The following is a 26715-nucleotide window of genomic DNA, read 5'->3' as shown; positions in this document are numbered from 1 at the left end:
ATAATAATAATGATGATGATGATGATGATGATGATGATGATGATGATGATGATGATGATGATGATGATGATGATGATGATGATAACGGCAACAACAACGAGGATGATGATGAAAATTTCAAACAAAAAACTTATATATTGTCATGTAGATGGAAGCTTTAATGTTAACATATTTTTAACATCTTTCAACCAACAATGTGTGCATCTGCAAATAAGAGAGAATTATTATACCATATTATAAAGAGTATTACTAAGGACAAAAAAAAACCCCTACTATTGAGTCCTGAAATTTCTCATTTTTCCTCATTCTTTGTCTCCACACCCTAAAATGTGAGTTCTTCTTCACCAAACAATCCATTCTCCCCATGTCCGTATTTATTTTGTATAGGCTTTACATACCTGGATTGATCATATATCTTGTTCTTTCTTATGATCTAGAATATTTATAATCATATTCCTAATAAATTTCCTTAATTATAAAAGGAAAATTAATTTTCCTTAGGAATTACCACACATGAAATATTTGATGCAATACTCTTTTACCAAAAACGACAATTTTCAAGAACAATGGACTCCATCTTGAATAAAAATTCTTGTCATAGTTGTTTTTTTTCTATATTATATTCTCTTTGGCTCTTCTAGATATCTCTATTGGAGCTTTGACTTGTCATAGTAGAAACTTAAATATTAGCATATTGGTGCAAGGATGGCTCTTCTAGATATCTCTATTGGAGCTCTGACTTGTCATAGTAGAAACTTAAATATTACCATATTAGTGCAAGGATACAAAGATGAAACAATCAAAATGATAAAAAGATACATAAAGTTTTAACATGGTTCAACTAATCATAATTCATGGATGAAAAATAATCATTCTACTATATAATAGAGAATATTATAGAGGATAAAAAAATAAGTATTACTAGTAAATCCTAAAACATTTCATGTTTCTCACTCCTTGTACATATAACTTGAACCAAGAGTCCTCCCTCCACCACGTGTCACTTACTCTTTTTTATATCTATAGATATCCTATATGAACTCTATATATATGTTCACCCTCGTCTTATTACTTTTTCCTTCTCATGACCTAAAATAGTTATAAAGATATTCCTAATAACTTTGTTTATTCTAGAATAGGCTAATTTCCATAAGGAGTTACTAATACACGAAATATCTTATATAATATTCTTTTATCAAAAGAAATGTATACTAAATAGGTATCCAAGACATATATAGTATAGTAAAATTTAACTAAAAACTATCTTACCGAACTCACAACTACTCTCCACTCTCACTCTTACCCATCTAGATTTAAACAAATAAATATGTAGAGATTTTAAACTCAAATTCATACAATTCCCTCTCACTTTTCTACCGTCCCTACAATCAAACAAGTATATAGTAATTTTAAACTCAAGCAAGTGTTACAATACTGTTTCTGCGACCAATTCCATCTCTATTAGAAAATGTTATCACGAGTTCTCTTCTCCACAAACTTCTTTAAGTAAAAGGAGTTTAATGAGTCCGAGATAACATTGATGAAGTCCAAAATTTCAGGAACACAAATGCATCTCATATGCAACACTAGGTTGAGCCTCCCAAACTTTTAATTTGATCATTTATCCTGAATTGGATATGTGCTTTTGGCAGAAAAAAAGAACACACCAATATTAATTGCAGCAAAGAATGGTGTGAATGAAATGGTGGAGAAAATCCTTGAAGTTAATCCAGTTGCCATTAACGCCAAGAACGAAGAAAAAAAGAATGTAACATTGTTAGCAGTGGAGAATAGACAACCTGAGGTGTATGAGCTCTTAGTTAAGAGAAAGTTTCGGAAAGATAGTGTGTTCCGAGCAGTAGACAACAAAGGGAACAGCGCATTGCATCTGGCTGCAATGTTAAGTAATTATCAACCTTGGCATATTCCTGGAGCTGCATTGGAAATGCAATGGGAAATGAAGTGGTATAAGGTATGAGATTTGTGTAGTAAGTGTGTAGTATTAGAAACTTTTTCATTCTGACAAGAATCTCAAATATAATGTAGTATGTCAAGAATTCCATGCCGCCGCATTTCTTCAGTCATCACAATGAAAGTGAATTCACTGCAAAGGAGATCTTCACGGAAGCCCATTCTGATCTTGTGAAGAGAGGAGGCAAATGGCTGAACAGCACTTCCACTTCCTGCTCCCTTGTTTCAACCCTCATTGCAACCGTTGCTTTCGCCACATCTGCCACTGTGCCAGGCAGCTTCAATGAAAAGAATGGGGAACCAAATTTTGCACACCAATCAGCTTTTCATCTCTTTGCAGTTTCTGGCGATTCTCACCTCTAGGCACCAAGAGGATGATTTTCATGAGGACTTGCCTCGAAAGCTTTTACTTGGTTTAACTGCTCTATTCCTATCAATTGCAGCTATGTTGGTCTCTTTTTGTGCAGGACACTTCTTTGTCCTCACAGATGAACTCAAACGTGCTGCCCTTCCCGTATATGCAGTTATCTGCCTTCCAATATCATTTTTTGCTAAGGTCCAGTTTCCCTTATACTTTGATATTTTGCGGGCTAGTTTTAGGAAGGTACCACAACGAAGTTATAAGGTGGCTCTCTAGGATTTTATGGTTAAATAAATATGTTTATATATGCTTTGTGTATAGCTGGGATTATGGTTTTCATGTGTTTTTGCTTGTTTTGTTTCTTCTATGTTTCTGAAAACTTATTTAGCGTGACAGAAAATTTTAAAGTTCAAATTAAAAACCTGACAGCAAAAGAGCTAAATGTTCAAAAAATTGATATTCAAATATGTTAAAGATACCTTGTAGGTTTTGACAATTTCACTTGGATCCCATGATCATCTCCCCAAAACTTGTCGTGATCATCATGCATTTCGCAGCAGTTGGTGAAGGTAATTAGGTGCAAGCACATGTTTAGGACAGTGGATTGCAGTGACCAGCGGAAAATGCATATCGTTGATGCTTTTTATACACTACAACAAAAATAATTTATGGTGTCATTATTTATGGTGTCACTTTTAAAATAATGACACCATATGACTTAAAATTCATAAAGGTGACACATCATATAAAAAATTTTAATTAGGATAGATGATATTAATTTTAAGTTTAGTGTCAATTTTAAAAAAGTGACACCATATAAAATAATTTTTTTTAAATATTATAACTAAATGGGCCCACTTTGAGAATAATGATAGTATATAAAAAAAAACTCATTGTTTCCACATTCCCATAATCCAAAAAAATCTCATTCCATAACCCATAACCATAACTTTCTTCTACCTCTCTTCTCACACCCATAGTTCACACACAACTGCTCTTCTCTACTTTGTGGACTCTCAGGTAACCCAAAATCTCTTAGATCTATCATTTTTTTTTTTTTATTAATGCCAAAATCTTTATTAGCACAACTGATTTACATTCATTGATTTGGTATATTTGTAACGTAGATTGTGTAAATAGTATTTTTTTTATTGAGTTGCAGGAAAGTAAAAATTAGGTTTAACATTCCATCATATCTTTTGTTTCATTGTTAAATCCATAAACCCCAAAACAAATGAAAATAAGATAAATGAATGATTTTTTAATATCTTTTATACTCAAAATGAGGGATAAACATTTTACAGTATGAAATTTTCTTTTGATCTTACAAGAAATTTCTTTTGATGAGATTTTCTGTTTGTTTTCTAGGAATATTATAGTATATTGTGATGAGGATATGTATCGGTGATATTTGAAAAATAATTTTTTAGAAAATTATTCTCAATATTGTCATCTCCCACAAAAAGAAAAATGAAATAGTTTCCATATCATGTTGGAGTTGGTTTAGAATGTTGGAATTAACAATGAGAAATTAATTTTATTTTCTATTTATTAATGTAAATGAATTGTTTTTTAAAATTTAAATAGGAATGAAAATTTTTATGATTATAAAAATGATCAAATCTCATATTTTGATTTTTTTTTAAATTCTTTTACATGGTATTATGGTTAATATCTCATCTTGTCCTATTCATATATTTTTTTTAATTCTTAAAATATGTTTTTTGTTTTTTATTTTTACCTTCTTTTCTTATTGTTTTTATATGCGTTCACCAAAATTTAGAGTAATTTGAGATTGATGATGAAATTTCCCTTTCAAGGTTAAAAAATTTCTATAAAATCCTTTTATTACATAAATTTTCCTTCCATAAAACTTTTTTTTTTTTTGAAAAAGATATTTTATAATGTTCTTTTGATTTTCTATGAAATTTCCTATAATTTGTTTATTTTCTAAGAATATTATAATATGTTGTGATGAAGATATTGGTTGGTAATATTTGGAAAATAATTTTTGAGAAAATTATTCTCAATATTGTCATCTCCCTCAAAAGAATTCTAAAAAATTTGTTTTATTTTTGTCTTCTTTTCTTATTGTTTTTATATGCATTGACCAAATTTTGGAGTAATTTGAGATTGATGATGAAATTTTCCTTTCAAGGTTAGGAAATTTCTATAAAATCCTTTGATTACAAAAAATTTTCCAATCCCTTCCATAAAACTCTTCATTTTCTTCATTTTTCTTTTTTCTAAAAAAGATATTTGATAATTTATTGATCTAAAGAATATCAAAAGTAAAATTTAAAATATTGAATATCTTTTCCTTTGATGTTTTTAATCTTTTATTATTTTTATTTGAACATATTTTTCATATCCGGATTTTTTATTAATTATTTTAATTAGAAAAAATAAATATTAATTGGAGTTATGACTGAAAAATTAATAATTTTTATGAAAGGTTCTTTAATTCTTTCTCATACTAATTTTTCTCTTAACATTTTTTAATAATAAATTAGGTTTTTTGTCTTATATACACAATCTTCATGCTTGTTATAATATCATGTCCTCTCATATTAGTAGTTGAAAACATTTTTATATTCTGTTACTAAAATTTTATTTTATATAATTGAGATGAAATTTAATGGACATTATTATTTCACAAAATGAACATTAAAAAAATATTGAAATTAAAAAAATCCTTCCAAGAAATAAAAAAAATATATAAAAGAATTAAATGTTAAAAATGATTTTTAAAAGCACAATGAATTATAAAAAAATAAATTTAAAAAGTGTAGACTTTAAGTGGAAGATTACTATTTTCTAAAATTTTAGATTTATTTTTTGATTTTCTAGTTTTGCTTTATTTTTTATTTTCTTGAATTATTTTTATTTGAGTTCAAATGTGACTGCTTTGTTATGAGATTCATTAAAGAGATAATTGTTGATTATACAATTATTGTATTAAAGGTTTTACTCATTTAATGAATTGTACTTAGTTTCATACTTCCAATTATTATGATATTAATGTTATTCTCATTTGATTTCAGTTTTATAATTAAAAAAAAAAACATATTCTCAGGTAGAATTTGATGAAATTAGAGGAGAATTAACTTCTTTTGTGTTATAACTAATCATGAATCATATTGATAAATCATGATCATGCATGGTGAGTCCCTTAGTTGTTATATGAATTTTCCATTGGTATTGTATAACATTACTTATTCTTTACAAACTATTTTTATATCAAAATGGGAAAAAGAAAAAAGATAACATTAGTACTTAGATTTGTTTATTTTTATAACATCAATTAATTTTTATTTTCAATAAAACTCTAAATCTCATTAAACTATGAAATGCAGGTATACACTCTTGGGAAGACATTATGAAGAATAAAAAGAAAGGAGAAAGAAACAACAACATTTTGGGTTTTTAGATGTGACTCTTATGCCATACATTATAGGACATCAATGTTACTTTATTTGGTATTGAGAATTTTAAGTTTTTGGATGCAACTCTTGTGTCATTTTATGATTAGTCGGTTTTATGCATATGAAATGTAGGTATACATGAATGTTGGAATGCTTAACATTTCTAAATCATATTTTAATATGTATTCACTTTTCTTTTTTGGTTTCGGTGGGTTTGATGTACTATCATTTTATAAACATTTGATATACAAATATCACTGGATGATGTAATGTATTACAGGTTAATCCATAAGCATTACGAAAATATAAGTTAAATGTGATATGTCTATTATATTTATGGACAAAATATACACAAGTTGATCTTATTTGTTAATAAGCATTACAAAATCAACAGGCTAATTAATAAAAAACAACCATATCTTCCATAATCATTTACAATGATGTGACACCATAACTCAAAGGTGATGCATTTAACGCGACACCATAACTAAAAGGTGATGCATTTAATATGACACCTTATATATCTAAATATATGGTGTTGCTTCTGAATGTGTCACCATTTATCTGCTTTGGTGTCGCTTCCAAATACGTCACCAATTGGTACCCTCTATGGTGTCAGTGGATAAGGTGACGCTATGTTGTAGCGACACCCTATGTTTATAGTGACTCTTTATAAATGTCACTATATCTCTTTTTTCTTGTTGTGATATTTAATCCTTACGTTGACATTTCTAGAAAGTGTCTGCCTTACCACCGTTAAGATAAATGGTGAGAAATCATGACAGTCCAAATGCATCATGTTTAAATTTCATGGACACTTTAAGAGTCTGTTAACTCATGTGATTTAAAATTAGTTTTCTATTTTTTAAAAAAAAATTATTACAAATTCCTAAGTCACTGTTCTCTCGAAGCTGTTTTTAAAAATAAAGTGAAATAGATAATATTTTTTAGAGAACAAATAGAAATTGTTTTCACAAATTTTTAAAAACAAAATAAAAATATAGAAATTTTTTAAAAACCCATAAAAAAAACAAATAAAATAGAACATGATAACATTCTCTTTTTCTCTTCATGATCTGGTAGCAAAAATCTTAAAATATGATATTCCTTTAAATTATATGTACTTTTCTGAATTTCTTTTAATTCCTCTAAAATTTTTAATTCAAATAAATTTCAAATTGAATTATACAAGATGCATAAAATTATTAATTTTCAAAAATAATTTGAAACTTAAAAATTAATTTAATTAAATACTAAAAAGTTATGAAACTGAATAACATTAGTAAATCATGGACCAAAATTTATTTTAAATTCTTGAGTAAGTTTATTTTTTTTATACATTCACAAATTTTCTATTATGCAAATAAAATCAAAATTAAGTAATAATTAATGTGTTAGATTCATTAATAAGTTCAATAATTTTTAAAAATAATTTAAAACTCAAATAATGATCCGATCAATACTAAAAATTTATGAACAAAAATTGGTTTAAAATAATAGAAGAGGACGTAGTTTAATTACTTTAATCATCATATTTTGGTGGTTATAAAAATAAATTGTAAATAATTTTAAATGTCATTATTTTTTATATTGCTCGGAGAAGTGGTTCAAAAAATGGAACTAATTAAAGAATAACATTTCTCAAAGAAGTCGTTATTTTTTATAACGCATTCTTATGAATTATCAAAGAATTTCATAAACTTTACTTTTCTCGTTAATCATGAATGACTTATCTCTTCCTTTCTTTTTCGGAACAAAACGTACACCAAAATAAAGAGAATAGCCACTTTTGCTTTTCCTGTTTCTTAATCACATCCGAGAATACTTTTAACTTTTGACCGCCAAAATTTTTACAATAAAAATAGAAAAGAAAGGTCGAAACAAAAGATGGTATTCTTTTGTATTGATAAGATTCTATAAGGCTTCTTTTACTTTGGTTGCCCCAAATCTGAAGCAAGGTATTGGTTCCCACACCCCCCCCTCTCTCTCTCTCTATATATGTATGTGTGTGGATCAACCAACCTTATGGTCAGTGGTGGTTGTTGTTTTAAGAGGATGAATGGCATCTGGAATTGAGGATGCAAAACTGGAAGATATTAAAGTGAAGTTGTTCAATTGCGCCATGCAAAGTGATTGGGAAGAAGTTGTAAGACTATGCGAGCTACACCCCAGTGCTCACAGGGCTATCATCCCTGCATCAGGGGAGACAATATTGCATATGGCAGTCTCAGCTGAGAAAGAAGAAATAGTTGAACAATTGGTTGAACAGATTAGTCCGTCCGAGCTTGATGCTTTGAGGATTGGAAATGAGGAGGGAGACACTCCTCTCCACTTGGCTGCATCAATAGGAAATGTTCAAATGTGCAATTGTATCACTGCTAAGGATCCAAATTTGGTGGGTGTTCGCAACAGAGAAGCTGAAACACCGCTCTTCATGGCGGCCCTCCACGGACAGAAAGATGCTTTTCTTTTCCTACATGGAATGTGTGAGATCTCTGAACACCTCTATTACACTCAGAGGCATGATGGCAGAACTATCCTTCACTGTGCTATCGCTAGAGAATACGTCGGTGAGCTTTTTACTACCATTGATTTAGTCCGCATAAGAGTCTTTTCTTTCCTTTCTATTGGGAAATATTTTTGTTTGTTTTATACTTCTTGTGTTCTTGTGTTGTTGAGTACTGCAGATTTGGCATTCCTAATAATTCATCACTACAGAGATCTAGTTGACTCGGTTGACGAGAATGGACTTACCCCTCTCCATCTCCTGGCGAGTAAGCCCACTGCATTTAGAAGTGGTACTCCCCTCGTCTGGTTCGAAAGAATTATCTATCATTGTGAGTCTCTACATGATCTGTTCTGTGACGGTCTAATTTAACTTTGAAACTGGTACTCAGTATCGATTTTCCAAGGAATTTTCCTCTATGACAAACAATGGAGTGGGTCATATACAATTTATGTTTACTACTAACTATATCAAACTATTTATTGACTTCGTTATTTAATCTGCGAGGTGTGTATGTTGAAGACCTCAAGTTAGTTGAGCTTCAGCAACAAATCCCAGAGACTTCTAAGAGAAAAAGGATACTCGAGGGTCCTGAGAACTATCAAACATGCATGTACTTCGGGGACATGATTAAAACATCAGGTATGTGTGATGAAGGGAATTGCGTAATTTCTAATATTTTAAAAATTGGATCAGACCAGCCGGTCCAACCAGGTTGATGAAATGGACAGTTCAAAGATCGGACAGCTTAAACCATCTGGTTTCATATAAACCGGTCAACCGATCAACTATTGTTTGACCAAAAACTAATTGGCCCACTAACCTACAAAACAAGCAAAGGACCACTAAGCTACAAAGTTGCTTTGATAAATATTATGGTAAATATCTATATCCTCCTTTTAAATTTTTATCATATAAAACATTTAAACAAATGTAAATATTTATATTTACATTTATTTTTATATGAAAATAATATAAACTAATTAATATAATAATTTTTAAAACTTTAAAATAACAAAATATATGAATATGTAATTAAAATTAAATATTATAATTTTCCTTTCATATTAAATATACCATTTAAATATTATAGATATTCTATTTAATAAAATTTAATATATTAATATATTTATATTTGTCTTTATCAACATATCAAATATAAAAAAATGAAATATTATTCAAAAATTTAATTATATATTTTTTAATTTCTAATAATTATTTTTAATTTTAATAAAATATAAATTATATGTTAGTAACATCATTAGTTTGACCATGGTTCAACCAATGAAACATGAACAAATAACTTTTTTGGTTTAATGTCCAAATAATTTCTTCGTAGGCACATTTTATACAAACACGGCATCATCACTCATATCACATTATGGTAGTATGACATAAGACCTCAAACACTTCATTAGCTTCAAATTAATGCACATTTAATCAAATGGTATAAGGCTAATTGATATTTGTTTTTTTTAACCTAATGTTAAATGCAATTTGCTTTCAGATTTTAGGTTTTTTGTTTTTAACTTTTTTTTTCTGTTTATTATTTGCTTTTAAAATTTTTTGAATGAATAAAAAAAAAACCAAATTTTGCTGAATGCTAAAAATATTTTTTTTGAAATAATCAAAACACAATCTTTACATAATTCTTACATTATCAATGCTTAATACTTAACAAAAATAAAATAATAAAAAAAAACAACATAATATTTAATACTATTAAGTTGTATTTAGAGTTAAATTAAGTTTTATTTAGATTTAAGTAAAAAAACAAATGCCACCCAATTGTTTCGAAAACTTTGTGCATGTCGTAACATTAAAATTTATGTTGCATTTTTGCTTCAAAGGTACCCCGTGCATGACATATAATCTACCATATTAATTCATAATATGTTTGCTAGATAGTTTTTCTTGTGCCCTTTAATTTGATCACTCTTTCCACCATGAGACAAATTTTGTATAGAAAGGTAGACGGCCTTATAGCCCCAACTACACCAGTAATATTAATTAATTATATGAATAATATAGTGTGCCTAGTTTTAATTGCAAATGGTTTTAAGATCACGCAGATGCAACAATATTTAGTCTACTCATTTCCATGAGACATGCTCTTACCATAGCTTAATTTATTTGCTTCAAAAAGTTACTTATGAATCTGCTTGGAGTTTAACTTTTTATATGGTTAAGGTAATTTTAATCATGTCATAGTAGTATGACTGAGCATGAAAAGTACTCGTAACATCTATTTGAAGTTGGTACTTTGTACCGATTTTCCAAGGATGTTTCTGCTATGATAATCAATGGAGTGGATCATATACAATTTATGTTTAAAAATATTTATTGACATTGTTATTTAATCTACAAGGTATGTATGTTGAAGACCCAAAGGAAGATGAGCTGCACCAACAATGCCCACAAACTTCTAAGAGCAAACAGATACTCCAGTGTCCTGAGAACTATTAAACATGCATGAACTTTTGGAGCATAATTAAAACATCAGGTGTGTGTGATGAAGAGAACTGCATAATTTCTTCATAAGCACATTTTGTACAAACATGGCATCATCACTCATAGCACATTATGTCGGTATGGCATAAGACCTCAAACCCTTCATTAGCTACAAATTATTGCATATTTCAAGCATATGGTGAAGGGTTAAATGTTTTGAAAACTTTGTGCATGCCATATCATTGAAATTTATGTTGCATTGTGGCTTCAAAATTACCCTGTTCATGGCAAATAATCTACTGTATAACTAAGTTTACTATATTAATTCATAATAAGTTTTCTAGATTGTTTTTATTTTTATGTTTTATGTTCTTTAACTTGATCATTCTTTCCACTATGAGATAGATTTTGTATGGAATGATAGAAGACTGTTGGAGTAATAGGGTCAAAAGAGAAATAAAATACTTACAAAGGGAGATAAAAATTGGAAAGAATTAAATTTTTTTTCTCCTTCACAACTTTTTTTTTTTAAATGTTACATAATTTCACATTTTTAAATACTCACATGTAACTAAATATAAACTCCTAATAACAATATATAGAAACCATCTAGGACTTGACTACTCAATTATATAGAAACTAAAGTAACCACTTAAAATAAAATATTCTTCTTGGCTTTTAGAGACTAAATCTAATTTTAATATTTAGAAACTTTTGAAATTAAGTTTTACTTTCCAACATGCACCCTTACACTTGATTTGTAACTCCAAGTAGTATCCTTAACCTTCTAAAATCTTCAAACTTAAGAAGTTTGATAAAAATATTTGTAATTTGAACTTGAGATTTTATAAAGTTTAATTACACTTTAGTTTTCATAGTGCACTATATAATAAAATGACATCGTGTATCAATGTGTTTGGTTTGATCATGGAAAACTTGATTTTTTGATAATAAAATCAATGATTTCTTAATTCACACTGTAGATGACTTGTTGCTTATAACCCCTAGTTATCAATCTTTCTTTGTATCTTTGCACTTCTCCTTTTGTATTCGTCCTTTCATTATACGCCCATCTTACTCTAATTGTCTTTTTCCCTTTTGGAAGGGATTTGAGTTCCCATGTGTCATTCTTCCTTATTACTTTTATTTCCTCATCCATAACATCTTTTCATCTTCGGTCTTGAATTGCTTTTTCAAAACTTATCGGTTCACAATTTTCAAAAGACAAAAAAAGGTTAGATCATTTTGATTTTAAATCTCTTGTAGACTTCTAAAACATGGTGTCCTTTCAATATTTAAACTTTCTAATGAAGATGATGTTGTTGAAACTTCATGAGTTGATCAAGGTGGTGATGAAAGTAGAGTAACAATCTCTAATAAGCTTGCAATTATTTGTTTTTCTTCTTCATAGAGGGAAAGAGTATCATAGTGTATTATTGAGCATCCCAATCCCATACTTCTTCTTCATTAAACTTAACATCTCTATTAACAATGATATTTCCATTGTTTGGATTGCATAATTTCTATTCTTTAGAGCTTAAGTCAAAACTAATGAAAATATATCTTCCACTTTTGTCATTTAACTTTGTTTTTTATCTGATGCATGAGCTTATGAAAGGCTTCCAAATACACTTATATGTGAAAAACCCAACTTTCTTCCATTCCAAGCTTTTTGTGGTGTTTTATTCTATACACTTCAATTAGAAGAATGATTTGACAAATAACCTACACAATCAATCTCTTTTATTCAAAATTGTTTAATCATCTTCTTACTTTTCGACATACCTTAAGTCATGTCAAGAATAGTTCTATTTTTCTTTCAACTACACTATTTTTTTTATGGAGAATGTAAAACTATTAAAGGTTGACGAATACCATGATTTGCACAATATTATTCAATTTTTATTTTTTTATTTTTTATGAATTATTTTTCTCTATTGGATCCCATTGCCTTTATATCGTGGCCACTTTCCATTTCAACAAGTGATTTAAATTTCTTAAAAGCACAAAGTACTTCAATTTTTTTTTTTTTGCAAAAAAATTACACCTAAGTTTTTTGTTTTTTTTACTCAAATTGCCAATGAAAAGTAAAAAGTATTTATTATTACCAAAAGAATTTTGATGAATTGGCCAATACATCCCCATTAATTAGCTCTAGAGGCTTCTTTGCTCTTGCAGTTGCTTTTTTTGAAATACTCTTCTGAGCATTTTTTCTAAGTATGCATCCTTCATATGATTAATTCAGGTGTTCTATAGAAGACAATCTTCTCACAACATTTTTCTTGCTCAACAATTTCAATCCTCCAAATTTAAGGTTCCAAATCTTAAGTGTCAAATTCGAGAGAAATCATTGACATAAGATTTTAGACATTTTACACATCATTTTAAATTTTTTAAAAAGACATTCTATTTCTTGTCATAGGCACATTAATAGTTGAATTGACATGTTGATCTCTTATTGAGAGACTTTGATTTTTCATATGAATTTTTCTAAGAGTTGAGCTAAACTTAATATATTATTTTTCATGTTGGGCACATAGTAAACATTCAGGATGAATTGATGACTTCCATTTTCAAATGAATTAGAATTTTACCTTCTCCTTTGACTAGAATTCTGTAAAAGTAACATGATCACATTTTGATTCATTAAGCTCTACAAACATGCTTTTATGTGATTGCTTGCTTTGAGTGTTAAGATACCATGTGTTTTTCTTTTTACTTTCTCTTTTATATACTAATTATATGATAGGTTCTTAATCTTTCTTTTTAACTTAGTTGGTGTTGGGAACTTTAGATTATTTTGTCCCTTGGCCTTAGATCATATAAGGTGCTTGATATCTACCCTAGGTTTCTTTAGATTTAATGCAATAGAAAACATGGTATCCAAAATCATAAAGGAACTTAGATCTAAAGATAGAAAAAATATACCTTCCAAGTCGATGAAATCATCAAAGATGATTCTTAAATTGTAGAAAACACTATGGAGCTAGTCTACCTATTGTTCTTCCACCTAATCACATCTGTCATGGATCTAGGCATAAGAAAAGTGTGGGTTTTTTTTGCTAGAGGATGGCTAGCTTTTCTCTCCCAAGGCTCTTTGGAATATGATAGGGAAAAGTCTGAACCTTAAACCCCTAAGGGGTTTTATATTGGAATTCCTATGAGTTTAAGTGACTTGAGCCCAAACTGAGCTTAGGTAAACTAATCTAGGCTAATTGTGCCCTTATGCACACTTATGAACCATAAACTTAAAACCTTCAAAACAAATGTGCCACCATGAACTAGAAGCTTGGGAGGGGACCGCTAGGACTTATAGAAAAATACTAACTCCTTCAAAATCCAATTCTAAAGTTGATCTAAAATTCTAATAAAGAGAATCAAATGCACTCTAGTATGCTATGAAATCAAGTGCCTTACCATCTACTGCATGTAAACTCCGCATGAACTAGTGTCAATAATCTAACAAAGTAGTATTATCAACCTATCAAGATTACCTCTTCATTCCTTAAGTTATATACCTATCTATTGTGTGATGAATTGACATACTCTAGCTCTAAAGAGCATATGTCAAAATCTCAATAAAGGAATTGTTATGCCCATAGTCTTCCTGATTACATGTCCTTTAAATCACCCATTGGGACATACTATCTCAATCTCATGAGATATCATAATGCCTATATTGAGAATATCTATTGTCACTAGTCCCCATTAATAGTGACCCAATTCGTAGGGACATATGACCACATTAAGGTCTCACCTATAGGTCAAATCCTCTTATTGATGTTAGCACAAGCTTAATAGCTTTTCAAGGTTGAAAGTTCATGTAGTATAGTAATTTGGTGAATCATGACAACTGATATCTTGAGGTCATGATTCATTATAGGTCCTATCCAATGTGTAACTATACATACTAGTGCATTCACATGGAAAACCTATTTTAGTGACTAAGACGAGTCATCCCTCCAATTAGGAGTTGGTGCACTATAGTCTATGCTAGATTGCCCAAATCTATGAATTGATTGTGAACAAATAATCATCTTATAAGGAACCTATGACTTGTACCTTTATGAAAATCCTAATGCACTCGAGTCATGTATAATGCAAGTGATATAGGTGTGTATGCTCAGATAACAAATTAATGCAAATGAGATATTAAAGGAAGCTAGATACATAAATGGATAAATTTATTAATGAATTAACCATTTGTTACATCATGTCATACTTTCCAAGGCTCTATTCCAACAGTTGGCTCATTTTTCCATAGTGTTACTAGAACTTCTATATTCATAAGCATAATGATTGTATTTATTACAATTATAACATTAAATTGGGATTTATCATACCTTTCCTTTTCATTTTGCCTTGAGTTGTGCCATCTTGCAGGTTCTCTTGATGAATACGAGTTTTGGCTTATTCTTTTATCATTTAATGAATTGAAACTACTCTTCCTCTATCATGTTAGCCACGTCTACGACCACATCTATGAATATTAAAACTTCTTTCATTAAATTTTTCTTCATTCTTTCCTAGTGTATTTTTGAAGAATTTTTTCTATTTTTTCATGGTTTTTCCTTTTTAATCTTTTTCTATAATTTCACAATGATCCTAGAAGTTGATTAATGGTCATAACATCTAAATCATTAGATTTTTCAATGGCCATAACCATATAATCAAACTTTGAATCTAGAGATCAAAGTATTTTTTTTCAATCACACAAGTATCATTTAAATTTCATTTATTTATTTTAATAAATTCACAATACCTAATAATCTAGAAAATAATCAAATATTGATTCCAATTCTTTTATATTGAAACCTTCATATTCTCCTTTAAGAGTTTGAAGAACTTTTTATTCCTTATAATATTTCTTGTGTGTATTTTGTAATTTCTCCCGGATTCCCTTATAGGTGGTTGTAGTTGAAATCTTCTTAAAAATACTTTCATTCATTGCTAGATAGATTTTGGTGAGAGTTTTTTGATCTCTTTATTGGTAACTCCGAATTGCTCCATTCTCAGGCCTTAGATTTTGTTAGGTACATGAAACTATTCTTAGGGCTAGTGGAAACAAAGCATTTAAAACATTAGTAGGATCTAGATCTATGAATTAAAAGTGCTTATCGAAGATTTGGGTGTTCCTATATCAATTTCTTGCAATGAAAATGAATGTCGAATGTTGCAGTGGTCGTTGGAGATCTTGCAAACCACTAATCTTCCACTTGATGACCTTTTTTTAAAGCTAAGTACTTAGATGGTAGAGATTTAAAGGGTGGAGACTAGGGTTCTCTCTTTGGACCACAAGAGAGAATGTCAAAAGTCCGAAGCCATAACCACTGAGAGGCTATTTATAATAGGTTTCCAATTGGATTAAGTGACTTGATCCCACCTTAGGCTTGGGTCACTTAATTTAACCTAAAAGGGTCTTAATTGATTAATTAAGGCTTCAATTAATTAATTAACCTAGTATAAAGATTTTGTTTACTAGCCCTTATGTAACCTTACGTAGTTATCAAAGCGCCTTTATGTACATAAGTGAATTAAGAACTAATCTGACCCTCATAAATTATGTCATCAAGGTATATAAACTTAAGCAGATACCACTAAGAACCATTAGATAGGATTAACTCCCTATGAATCTAATTCAATGGTTAACTCAACATCCTACCATAGAGAGTCAATTGTACTCTAGTATCATATATATGTTACAACGAGTCTCTAACTGGTCAAGTTTGTGACCTATTATCCATTACATATAGTTTCTTCATGAATTGGTGTTTGTAACCTAACAAGGTGAAAGCTATCAACCTCTTAAGATTAACTATGTCATTCTTGAGTTATAGATCCTTTTATTGTGTGATCAATATGAAATTAGCTACCTCATAAAGAGCTTATGTCAAGTTCCACTTGAGAAACTACTATGGTCATAATTTACCTGAATACATGTCCTTAAGATCACCCAAGAGGACACACTATCTCATTCCCATGAGATATCATGGTGTCTCAATTGAAAATACCTATTACTATCAACTTCCATCAACAGTAACCTAATCCATAGGAATTATATGATCACTCTAGGATCTCATTGTAGGGCATTTTGGATTACTCTATTACTTATGTCATGATTAGGTTAGGTGTGTTATCCTTTCTAGTGTTTTATAAAACCTATGCATAATAGAAAATGTGAATTCAAAAATTTTCTAGGATTTAGAAAATAAGTTTAGTGTGCTTACCAATGATTTGGATGTTCTCAACTTTTTTTCTTTTGGTAATGAACAAAACAATGTTGTCAGAAGTCTCACAGAGCCATGATCTTCCATTCAATGACTAAACCTCAAACCTTGAAACTTAGATAGTGAAATTTTTTAAGTTGGAGGGTAGGGTTCTTTCTTTCTATATGGAATATGGAGAATGTTAGAAGAAGAAGAAGACTTAAACCCTAATCCTTAAAGTGGTATTTATAAGGTTCCTATTAGGCTTATGTGACTTGAGCCCACCATAGACTTAGGTCACTTAATCTAACCCAAATGTGTCCTAATTGATTAATTAACCAAATAGGGTTGTCTAATTAATCAATAGCCTAATTCAAAGATATAGTTCACTAACCCTTATGTAACCTTATGGAATTACCGAAATGCTTTTATGCACATAAGTGAACCAAAAGATAATCCAACCCTATTAAATCATGTTATCAAGGTATATGAGTTCAAGCAAGGACCACTAGAACCTATAGACATATTGGTTCTTACATAATCCAAATTTAAAGTTGATCCAACATTCCACTACAAAGAATCAATTATGTGCTAGTACCCTATGCAAATAACAATAAAACACTAAGTGTTTGAGTTCATGACTTGTTATTTATTGTTTATAGTCTCCTCATGAACTAGTGTCTGTATTCTAACAAAGTGAAAGTTATCAACCTCTCAACATTACCTTTACTCTCCTTAAGTTATAGATCCTCCCATGGTATGATCAATTGACACATCTTAGCTCACAATGAGCTAATGTCAAGTTCCACTTAAGGAACTGCTATGACCATAGTTTTCTTGAACATATCTTTTTAAGATCACCCAAGAAGACACAATAGCTCAATCCCATGAGATATCATGGTGCCTTTATTAAGAATACTTGTTGTTGTTGTATTTCATCAATAGTGTTCCAATCCATAAGGAATATATTATCACTTTAGGATCTTACTCATAGATTAAAGTCATTACTAACTTTAGCATACACTCAGTATTCTCTTAAGGTTAAGAGAAAATACAAAATAGTAGTTTAGTGAAGTCATAACTACTCAATAGCCTTTCATCATGATTTACTATGAATCTTGTCAAATTTGTAACCATACATACTAGTACACTCACCATGGGAAACCCATCCTGATGGTTAAGACTTGTTATCCTTTTAATTAGGAGGTGGTGCATTACAACCTCAAATGGGTTACTTAAGCCCACTAAACGATTGTGAACAAATCATCTACTTGCAAGAAACCCATGACTTGGATCTTTCATACAACTCTTAAGGCACCTAATTTATGTACAATGCAAGAGATGCAAAGCAAAATGCTCATAAGGTACAATGCATGGAATAAGAATAGATAAAATTGAAACTGAAGCTTTATTAAATAAATAATTAACTTTGAATTTGTTACATCATGTCATGTTTTTTAGGCTTTATCATAACAACTTTCTACCAATTCTTAAAGCATCATGTTACCATAGTAAGCAAGGTACACATCTGACGCACATATGTTATCCTTATAACCATCAAAGACTCTCTGTCAATGTTTTGGTCAAGGGATTCCCTAGGTTTCCCACAAAAGGTATCTTTCCAACCACTATATCACCCCTTTGAACTATCTCTTGAATCAAGTAATACTTTTTTTTTTTTTTACCCTTTTAGTGATTCCTTGGTTCTTTAGACTATACCATAGCCCCACTATTGTCACAAAATAGTATCATTGGTTGTATAGCTAAAATGACTACCCTAAGTTCCATAAGAAACTTCCTAATCCAAACAAATTCTTTTGCAATTCCAAAGGCTGCAATATACTAAACTTCTATATTGGAGTTAGGAATACAAGATTGGTTCACACTTCTCCAACTAACAACCACACTACCAACAGTAAATACAAAACAAGAAATAGATTGACAAGAATCCTTATCAGACCAATAGTCTGTATCGGTGTACCCTCTAAGTACTTGATCCCAAGAATATATTATGCTTCTCTTAGATTCTTCACTTGAAATTGAGTAGACAGTTGGATCTTGATAACTGACAATGACCTTACATCATTACCCTTGAGTAACATGTCATCTACGTACAAGATCATAATAACCACCATGTTTTCTTACAAGTTCTTGTATATACAAGGTTCATTCTCCTTTTGATCAAAATTAAAGGTCTTGACTATCTAATTGAAACATTTGTTCCATGAGTGAGATGCTTGCTTCAATCCATAAATGGATTTATGTAACTTATATACCATATGTTCTTAGGCTTTTACTATAAAACTATTTGATTGCATCATATAGATGCTCTCATCAAGATTGTCATTCAAGAATGCAATCCTAACATCCATTTTCCATATCTCATAATCAAGATGTGTCGCAATGGACATGAGTATTCTGATAAACTTGAACATGGCTACTAATAAGAAGGTCTCTTCATACTTGAAACCAAGTTTCTAACTATAACCTTTCACTACAAGCCTAGCCTTATAAGTCTCAAACCTTCCATCTACTCCTTTGTTCCTTTTGTAGGCCCACTTGCATCCTATGAGTTTTATCCCTTTAGGTACTTTTACAAGCTATCACACTTGGTTAAAATACATGGATTCTAACTTTACCTCCATAGCTCTTTGCCAAAGATGCGCATCCACATCACTCATTGTTTCATCATAATCTATGGGATCAATCTTATGTTTCTCTAGAATAACCTCGAAAGACACTCCCAAATACAAAAATCAGTCTGGTTGTATAAGAACCTTCTCACAACAATGAGACATTGGTGTACTAGAAATTGGAATGGTTGGTATTAGATACATAGTTTTTACGCTATTATTGAGAGTCTTATTTAGTGCTCTTAAAATGTCTTCATTTCTAGTCCTATTACTCATGATATAGTCATCTTCCAAAAATCTAGCCTTTGTTCTAACAAACACCTTCTAATCGACCTAGCCATAAAAGTAATAACCCCTTATTCCTTTTGGATAACCTACAAATTGACAAACTTCTAACCCTAGTCTCAACTTATCTACCTTTTGTTTCAGCACGTGTGTTAGACACCCTCACATGAGAATATGGTGTAAACCAGGTTTACTACCCAGCCATATCCTTATAGGAGTCTAATGTACCTACTTAGATGGAACTAAGTTATGAAGATATCTAACAGTATCTAAGACATCCCAAAAAGGATACAAGGAGTGTTGAAAAACTCATTATGGATTTCACCATGTCTATAAGAGTTTGACTTCTTCTTTTCGCCACTCCATTTTGTTGTGGAGTTCTAGGAGGACTCAACTTACATAAAATCCCATACTTCTTCAAGAAATTAAGAATCAAACTCGACTAATATATACTTTCCACCTTGGTAGGATCAAAGTACCTTGAGGCATTTACCTAACTAGTTCTTCAATTTAGTCTTAAATTCCTTGAATTTATTCAAGGCATCATATTTCCTATGCAAAGGGTAAACATAACCATACCTAGAGTAATCATCTATAAAAATGATAAAATACTCATACCCTCAACATGCTTGAACATTAAATGGTCCACACACACTATTGTGCACTAACTCTGGACATTCTTTGGCTTTAATGCCCTTAGTATTAAAGGGTCTCTTAGTCATTTTACCTCTTAAATAGGATTCATAGACTTGAAAGTCTTCTAAAACTAGTGAGTGTAATGTTCCAGACTTAACCACTCTTTGGATCTTATTTAGATTAATATGACCTACGCGTAGATGCCATAAATATGTTTGATTAGTATTAGAGATCTTCCTCTTTAATGAGATATGATAATTTTCAACAACATACAAGATAGAAATAGGAGTGATGTGAAAAAGATTGTCAACCAGTGGACTTGAGCAAATAAATGAATCATTCTTTCTAATAGAAACAATTTTATTGAAATAAACTAAATAACTTGATTTATTTAAACTAGAAATTGAAATCAAATTCTTTCTAGACTCGAGTACATAAAGACAATTCTTGAGTTATAAATGTTTATTATTCTCTAATACTAGGGTAATGTCTCCCACTACTTGCACAACAATGCTCACAATACATGCTAGAGTCAAGTACACTTTTTCCTTATTCAACCATTTTTTTGTTGAAACCCTTATAAAGAATTACAAATATGGTTGTGGCCCCGAAATCTATCCACTATGAATTGGTAGAATCCAACACTAAACATGATTCACCTAAAAGTAAATGAAACATACCTTCTGATCTCTTCGGGAACACAAGACATTCCTTATTTTGATGACCCTTCTTAACCTTTGGTCTTACATTTCTCAACCTTAGTCTATCCTTGCTTGGTTTTCTTGAAAGTATTTTTCTTTTTCTTCTTATTATGAGAATAACTTAAAAGGTTTTTCACCATCATGTGAATACCTCTAGCATTCTTGAGAATTCTCTTAATCATTTAGAGTTCCCTTATCAATTCAAGCAAGCTCACCATTAACTTATTCATAGTATAATTGAGCTTAACCTACTTGAATGAATTCAATATATGGTCATCATATTAAAAGAACATAAAATCACATGCACATACATTCATCCCTATGAATAAAATACCCTATAAAAAAGGATTAGCACATTGTAGAAAAGATTTAACATACTTTTACTAATCTAGGGCTTTACCAGTTGTAAGGAATTTTTCATTACTCCATTCCCTATCCTAGGATCAAGTTAGGTGCCTACTATTCTCCTTAGAGTTTTCTAAACCCTAGGCACAACAAAAAACCTACATTCAAAAATTTTTAGGATTAAAAAAACAAGTTTAGTGTACTTATTAATGATTTGGATGTTCCCAAATCTTTTCCTTTCAATGAAGAGAAAAATGAGGTTGACGGAGGTTTCGTAGACCCACGATCTTCTACCCTATGACTCAACCTCGAACTAACTAGGCTTAAATGACTTGAGCCCACAATGGGCTTAGATCACTTAATCTAGTTTAAAGTGGTTCTTAACCTAACATGGCTATCCAATTAATCAATTAACCCAATCCAGGGACACCATTCACTAACCCTTGTGTAACCTTGCTAAATTATAAAAATGTTCTTATGCACATAAGTGAACCCAAATCTGATATAACCCTCATAAATTATATCATCAAGGAATATGAGCTCAAACGAGGACCATTGGGACTCATAGGACAGTATTGGCTCCCTTATAATATAATTTGGAAGTTGCAACATCTTACTACAGAGAATGAATTGCACTCTAGTGCCTTATATAAATAACAACGAGACAGTAAGTGCTCGGGTCCATGACCTACTATCCATTGTATACAACCTCCCCATGAATTTGTGTTCGTAGACTAATAAGGTGAAAGTTACTAGCCTCTTAAGATTACGTCTATCATCCTTGAGTTCCAGATCCTAATATGGGTCAAGTTCTACTTAAGAAACTATTATGATCATAGTTTTATTGAACACATCTCCTTAGAATCACCAAAGGGGATACATTATCTCAATCCCATGTGATATCATGGTGCCTCTTTTGAGAATACTTGTTGCTATCAGTTTCCATCAATAGTGACCTAATTCATAAAGGATATATGATCATTTTAAGATTTCACACATAGGTCAAAGCCTCTACTAATTTTGGCACAAGCTTAGTATTCTCTCAAGGTTGAGAGAATATAACATAACAACTTGGTGAATTCATGACTACTTAATGGCCTCACATCATGACTCACCATAAGTGCTGCCAAATATGTAACCATACACACTAGTGCACTCACCATGGAAAACCCATCTTAATGACCAAGACTAACCATCTCTCCAATTAGGAGGTAGTGCATTATACACTTAAATGGGTTGCCTAAGCTTACAAATCAGCTATGAACAAATCATCTACTTGCAAGGGACTCATGACTTAGACTTTCCGCATAATTTGTAATGCACCCAAGTTGTACAACGCAAGAGATGCAGGTTAGAATGCTTACAAGTACAATTCATGGAATAATGATATATTAATGTGAAATTGGAACTTTATTAAATAGATAAGAAACTTGGAATTTGTTACATTTTCTCATTCCTTTAAAGTCTTTATTCTAACACTCACCCGAAGGTAAAAACCACTAGTAAATTTGACACAAACTCGATATTCTCTTAAGTTTGAGAGACAATACAACATAGAAGCTTAGCAAAGTCATGACTACCTTATAGCCTTACATCATGACCCACTATATGTCCTTCCCCATGGGTAACCATACACACTAGTACACTCACCATGGGAAACCTATCCCAATGGTCAAGACTAACCATTCCTCTGATTAGGAGATAATGTACGACAACCTCAAATGGATTGCCTAAGTCCACAAACCGGGTGTGAAAAATGATTAACTTGTGAAGAACCCATGACTTGGATCTTCTGTGATATTCCTCATGCACATAAGTCATGTATGATGCAAGAGATGTAGATGAGATTGTTTATGAGAATATAATTCATGAAGCAAGGATAAATAAAAGCTAAAATTGGAATATTATTAAATAATAAATCCATATTTGTTGCATCATGTCATGCTTTTAAGGGCTCTATTTTAATACTCTCTTTCATATTTAAAAAACTAAATAAATCCCTTCAATTTGGGGATAAAGCAATTTCATCTTGTGGATTTTAGTAGCATTTCTCTGCAACCTCTCATACATCTTATAAACCAAGCCAAGCTTTTATCTTGATAATTCAATTATTATAATGGTCTTTGTTGAGTTAAGGACTTAAAATAGATACATCCCACTTACCATTTTATTTATTTATTTATTTGTATGGCTCTTATACCAATTCGTTAGAGTAGTAAGTTTGAAAGAGAAACACAAACAATTATTAAAGAAGATTAAAATTATGGAGAATTAAAACTTTATTGTCTTCCACTACTCTTTATTTTTCAAAATATTAGATAATATCATATTAGAAATACTCACACTTAAAAAATATAGAAACCTTCTAAAACTTGACTATGCAAAAATAGAAACTAAAGTAACCACTCAAAATAAAATATTCTCCTTGACTTTTAGGGACTAAATCTAATTCTAATATTTAAAAACTTTCAAAATCAAGTTCAACTTTCTAACAAACACCCTATAGCCCTAAACATACAAGTAATATTAATTTATATGAGTACTACTGTGCTTAGTTTTAATTGCAAATGGTTTTCAGATCATTTAGATGCAACAATATTTAGTTTACTCGTTTTCCATGAGACATGATCTTTTTGCGTTGTTGGATGAGAAATGAACAATAGAAGCTTTGATTGCATACCAAATTAATTCCTTGGGTATAAGAAAACATACCACACTATCAAGCCTTAACTACCAAAATTAGTCTTACATTAATGGTGATGAAACAACAATAGACATCATAAACAAACTTCAACCTAATGAGTTTGAGAAGATTAGGTTTTTAACATACATATGAGAATGGTTGTGTGATTCCATGTAATAGTTAGAGCTAGTGAGTTGGTTAAATGATTAATACATGTAATTCATCTAGCCCATTTCTAGAAATCTAGTAGGTAAAATAGGGCTTAATATGAGGGACACAATAGGCCTCAAATAATACTCACAACATTAATACTAACAACACTAAAGACATGTATCATATTTATATTTCTTTATTTTCATAATGCTACACCCAATTGTCACTTTATAATTTCAGCAACTAGTATATTTCCATCAAAGTTTTGGAAGTGTGAAGATGCAAAGAACCCAAGAGGAAGAAAAACAACTTTTGAGCATCAAGGTGAGTGGTAGATCTACTTTTTTAGATTACAATTTAAAGCAACTTCAAGGAAAAATTAGTTTTACCTGTATGAGGGATTTTTCTAGACAAGTCTACAATAAGCTAAATTCCAACCTATATTTTACAAAAATAAACTTGCAACTTATAGATTAATGTATTTGCTACAAAAAGTTACTTTCAAATATGCTTAGAGTTCAACTTCTTTTATTTTTCATTTTTTTATGATTGATGTTTTAATGAACATGTCATAATAGTGATTGAGCATGAAAATTTCCATGTGAATATATATATATATATATATATATATATATATATATATATATATATATATATATATATATATATATATATATATTTGAACCTAAAATATGTTTGAATAAATGAAGTTTGACCAATTCCTATATTTTTTTTTCTATAATACTACTATTTTTTGTTCTCAATATTCAAATATACTTTACAATTACTAAAACATATGCTTGTATCTCACCAATCAATGAACTGAACTCAAGAACGAATGTTGCCACCAAATTATGATATCTGCTTCGAATTCATCAAGTTTGCATACACAACAATGTTGGTCTTCTTAGGATTTGGTATCACACCATCTTAACTATTTAATTTTATATTTTTTTTGTTCTCATTTAAAAGAAAGGCTCAAAATATGCTTTTGTTTTGTATGTCTATCTCAGGATTTGAGAAGATAAAAAAAATAAAAGATGCGAAAAAGAAACATTCAAGGGCTATTCAACTTGTAGATGAACTACTCCAGCATGGGTCAAAGTCTAAGTATAACCTTAAAGAGCAACCACGACCAAGTAACTCTTCCCCTTCAAATACTAACCAAAATGTGAAAGAAAGAAGTTCTTCAGTAAAATATGAAAAGGAAAAAGATGGGGAGAACAAATTTTCACCTGTTGGAAGTTCCTCAGAAACTACTAATAAGAAAGATAAAGGTTATTTTCTCTCTTTCCCTTTCAACTGTTTAAATGGCTTGTTGTTTTCTCTATCCTCTAAATAGTACTTCATTATTTTGGAGTTACTTTTTCACTTTGGAGTTTCCTCCACAATGGCCCATTTTGTGAAGAAAGAACATTCCACATCCTCTATCATAGTCCTACTATGTTTTTTTATGCCTTGGATTTTTTGTCATTATCATCATCAATCTGCATGTTTTCATTCTTCTCACATGACAAGAGAGTTGTAGTCACTTTATGTTTGTTCAAGAATGTTTAAGATTTGAAACTTATACAAAGCTAACCAAGCCTAAAACAAAACATATAGAAAACTTAAAAAATAATTAAAACACTTATTGGATTAGAGTGGCTTAGACATGACAGAGCATTGTCTTTAATATAGATCTACCATCTTTTGAGATTAGTCTCAAATGCACTGGGGAACTGGTGTCTTACCTCTAGGATTCAATAGCCAAAACCTTTTCTAAGGTGCACTCTTTTTACAAGGTATGTAAAACTTGAGCAATAGAATGGTTGAGTCTTTAAAGTACCTCTAGAAGATGTATGGGATGAAAGGCGTTGCAAACTTGGATGTAGAAAGAGAAATGTTGTAACATGATATAACATCAATAAGGATGCAACACAATCTCTTATGGCTACAAGAAGCTTGGTTGTTGTATAATAGGGATGGAAAATGTTGAATGGACCAGGGTTGAATGCAACACTCGATTTGGGTACAATAGTAGACTTGGACGTTGCAATGGAAATGGTTAACATGAATGTAAAATGGATGGAATAATGCCTTAGATGCTATTATAGTGAACAGTAATAGAGCAGAGCAAAGGTAGGCAAAGCAGTAGGCAGAGTCAGAAAGTAGTGAGAAAGTAGAGCTAAAGAGTAGTGAGATAGTAAAGCTAGAGAGTTGTGAGAGAGCAATGAAAGAGATCAGTAAAGCCTTCAATAAGAGACTTTGAGGGTGCTGGGAACCCTAGATGCCTCCATTCGCATACCCTGGATTGTATAGGTACATGTAGACTACCCTAAGCCTTTAGATCGTATGTAACAGAAGCAAAAAAACATAT

The 26715-nt window shown here is 30.6% G+C and overlaps 2 protein-coding genes across 2 annotated transcripts in view; both read left to right on the top strand.

Annotated features, from left to right (window-relative positions):
• The first annotated feature begins 1702 nt into the window (after positions 1 to 1702).
• Positions 1703 to 2608, top strand: LOC117921796. Its single transcript, XM_034839756.1, has 3 exons — positions 1703 to 1972; positions 2047 to 2238; positions 2312 to 2608. Exons 1-3 carry the CDS (start codon positions 1703 to 1705, stop codon positions 2606 to 2608), a joined length of 759 nt encoding a protein of 252 aa, XP_034695647.1.
• A 5208-nt stretch (positions 2609 to 7816) lies between these two features.
• LOC117921795 (ankyrin repeat-containing protein At5g02620-like) overlaps positions 7817 to 26715 on the top strand; it is a 30774-nt gene continuing 11875 nt past the window's right edge. Inside the window, exons 1-3 of the mRNA XM_034839754.1 lie at positions 7817 to 8327; positions 8445 to 8594; positions 8786 to 8905. Coding sequence (XP_034695645.1) covers positions 7817 to 8327; positions 8445 to 8594; positions 8786 to 8905 — 781 coding nt within the window. The remainder of the gene's footprint in view (positions 8328 to 8444; positions 8595 to 8785; positions 8906 to 26715) is intronic.

This window comes from Vitis riparia, chromosome 9 (genome assembly GCF_004353265.1).
Source record: "Vitis riparia cultivar Riparia Gloire de Montpellier isolate 1030 chromosome 9, EGFV_Vit.rip_1.0, whole genome shotgun sequence".
Lineage (NCBI taxonomy): Eukaryota > Viridiplantae > Streptophyta > Magnoliopsida > Vitales > Vitaceae > Vitis > Vitis riparia.
The sequence above is the reverse complement of the archived record's forward strand: the minus strand, read 5'-3'. Positions and strand labels throughout refer to the sequence as shown.

Excerpts from the sequence above, each read along its gene's own strand:
- LOC117921796 (XM_034839756.1), top strand. The coding sequence starts at position 1,703 with ATGGTGGAGAAAATCCTTGAAGTTAATCCAGTTGCCATTAACGCCAAG. Across the intron at positions 1,973-2,046 it reads GGGAAATGAAGTGGTATAAG|TATGTCAAGAATTCCATGCC; the intron begins GTATGAGATTTG and ends AATATAATGTAG. Across the intron at positions 2,239-2,311 it reads CTTTCGCCACATCTGCCACT|TTTCTGGCGATTCTCACCTC; the intron begins GTGCCAGGCAGC and ends ATCTCTTTGCAG.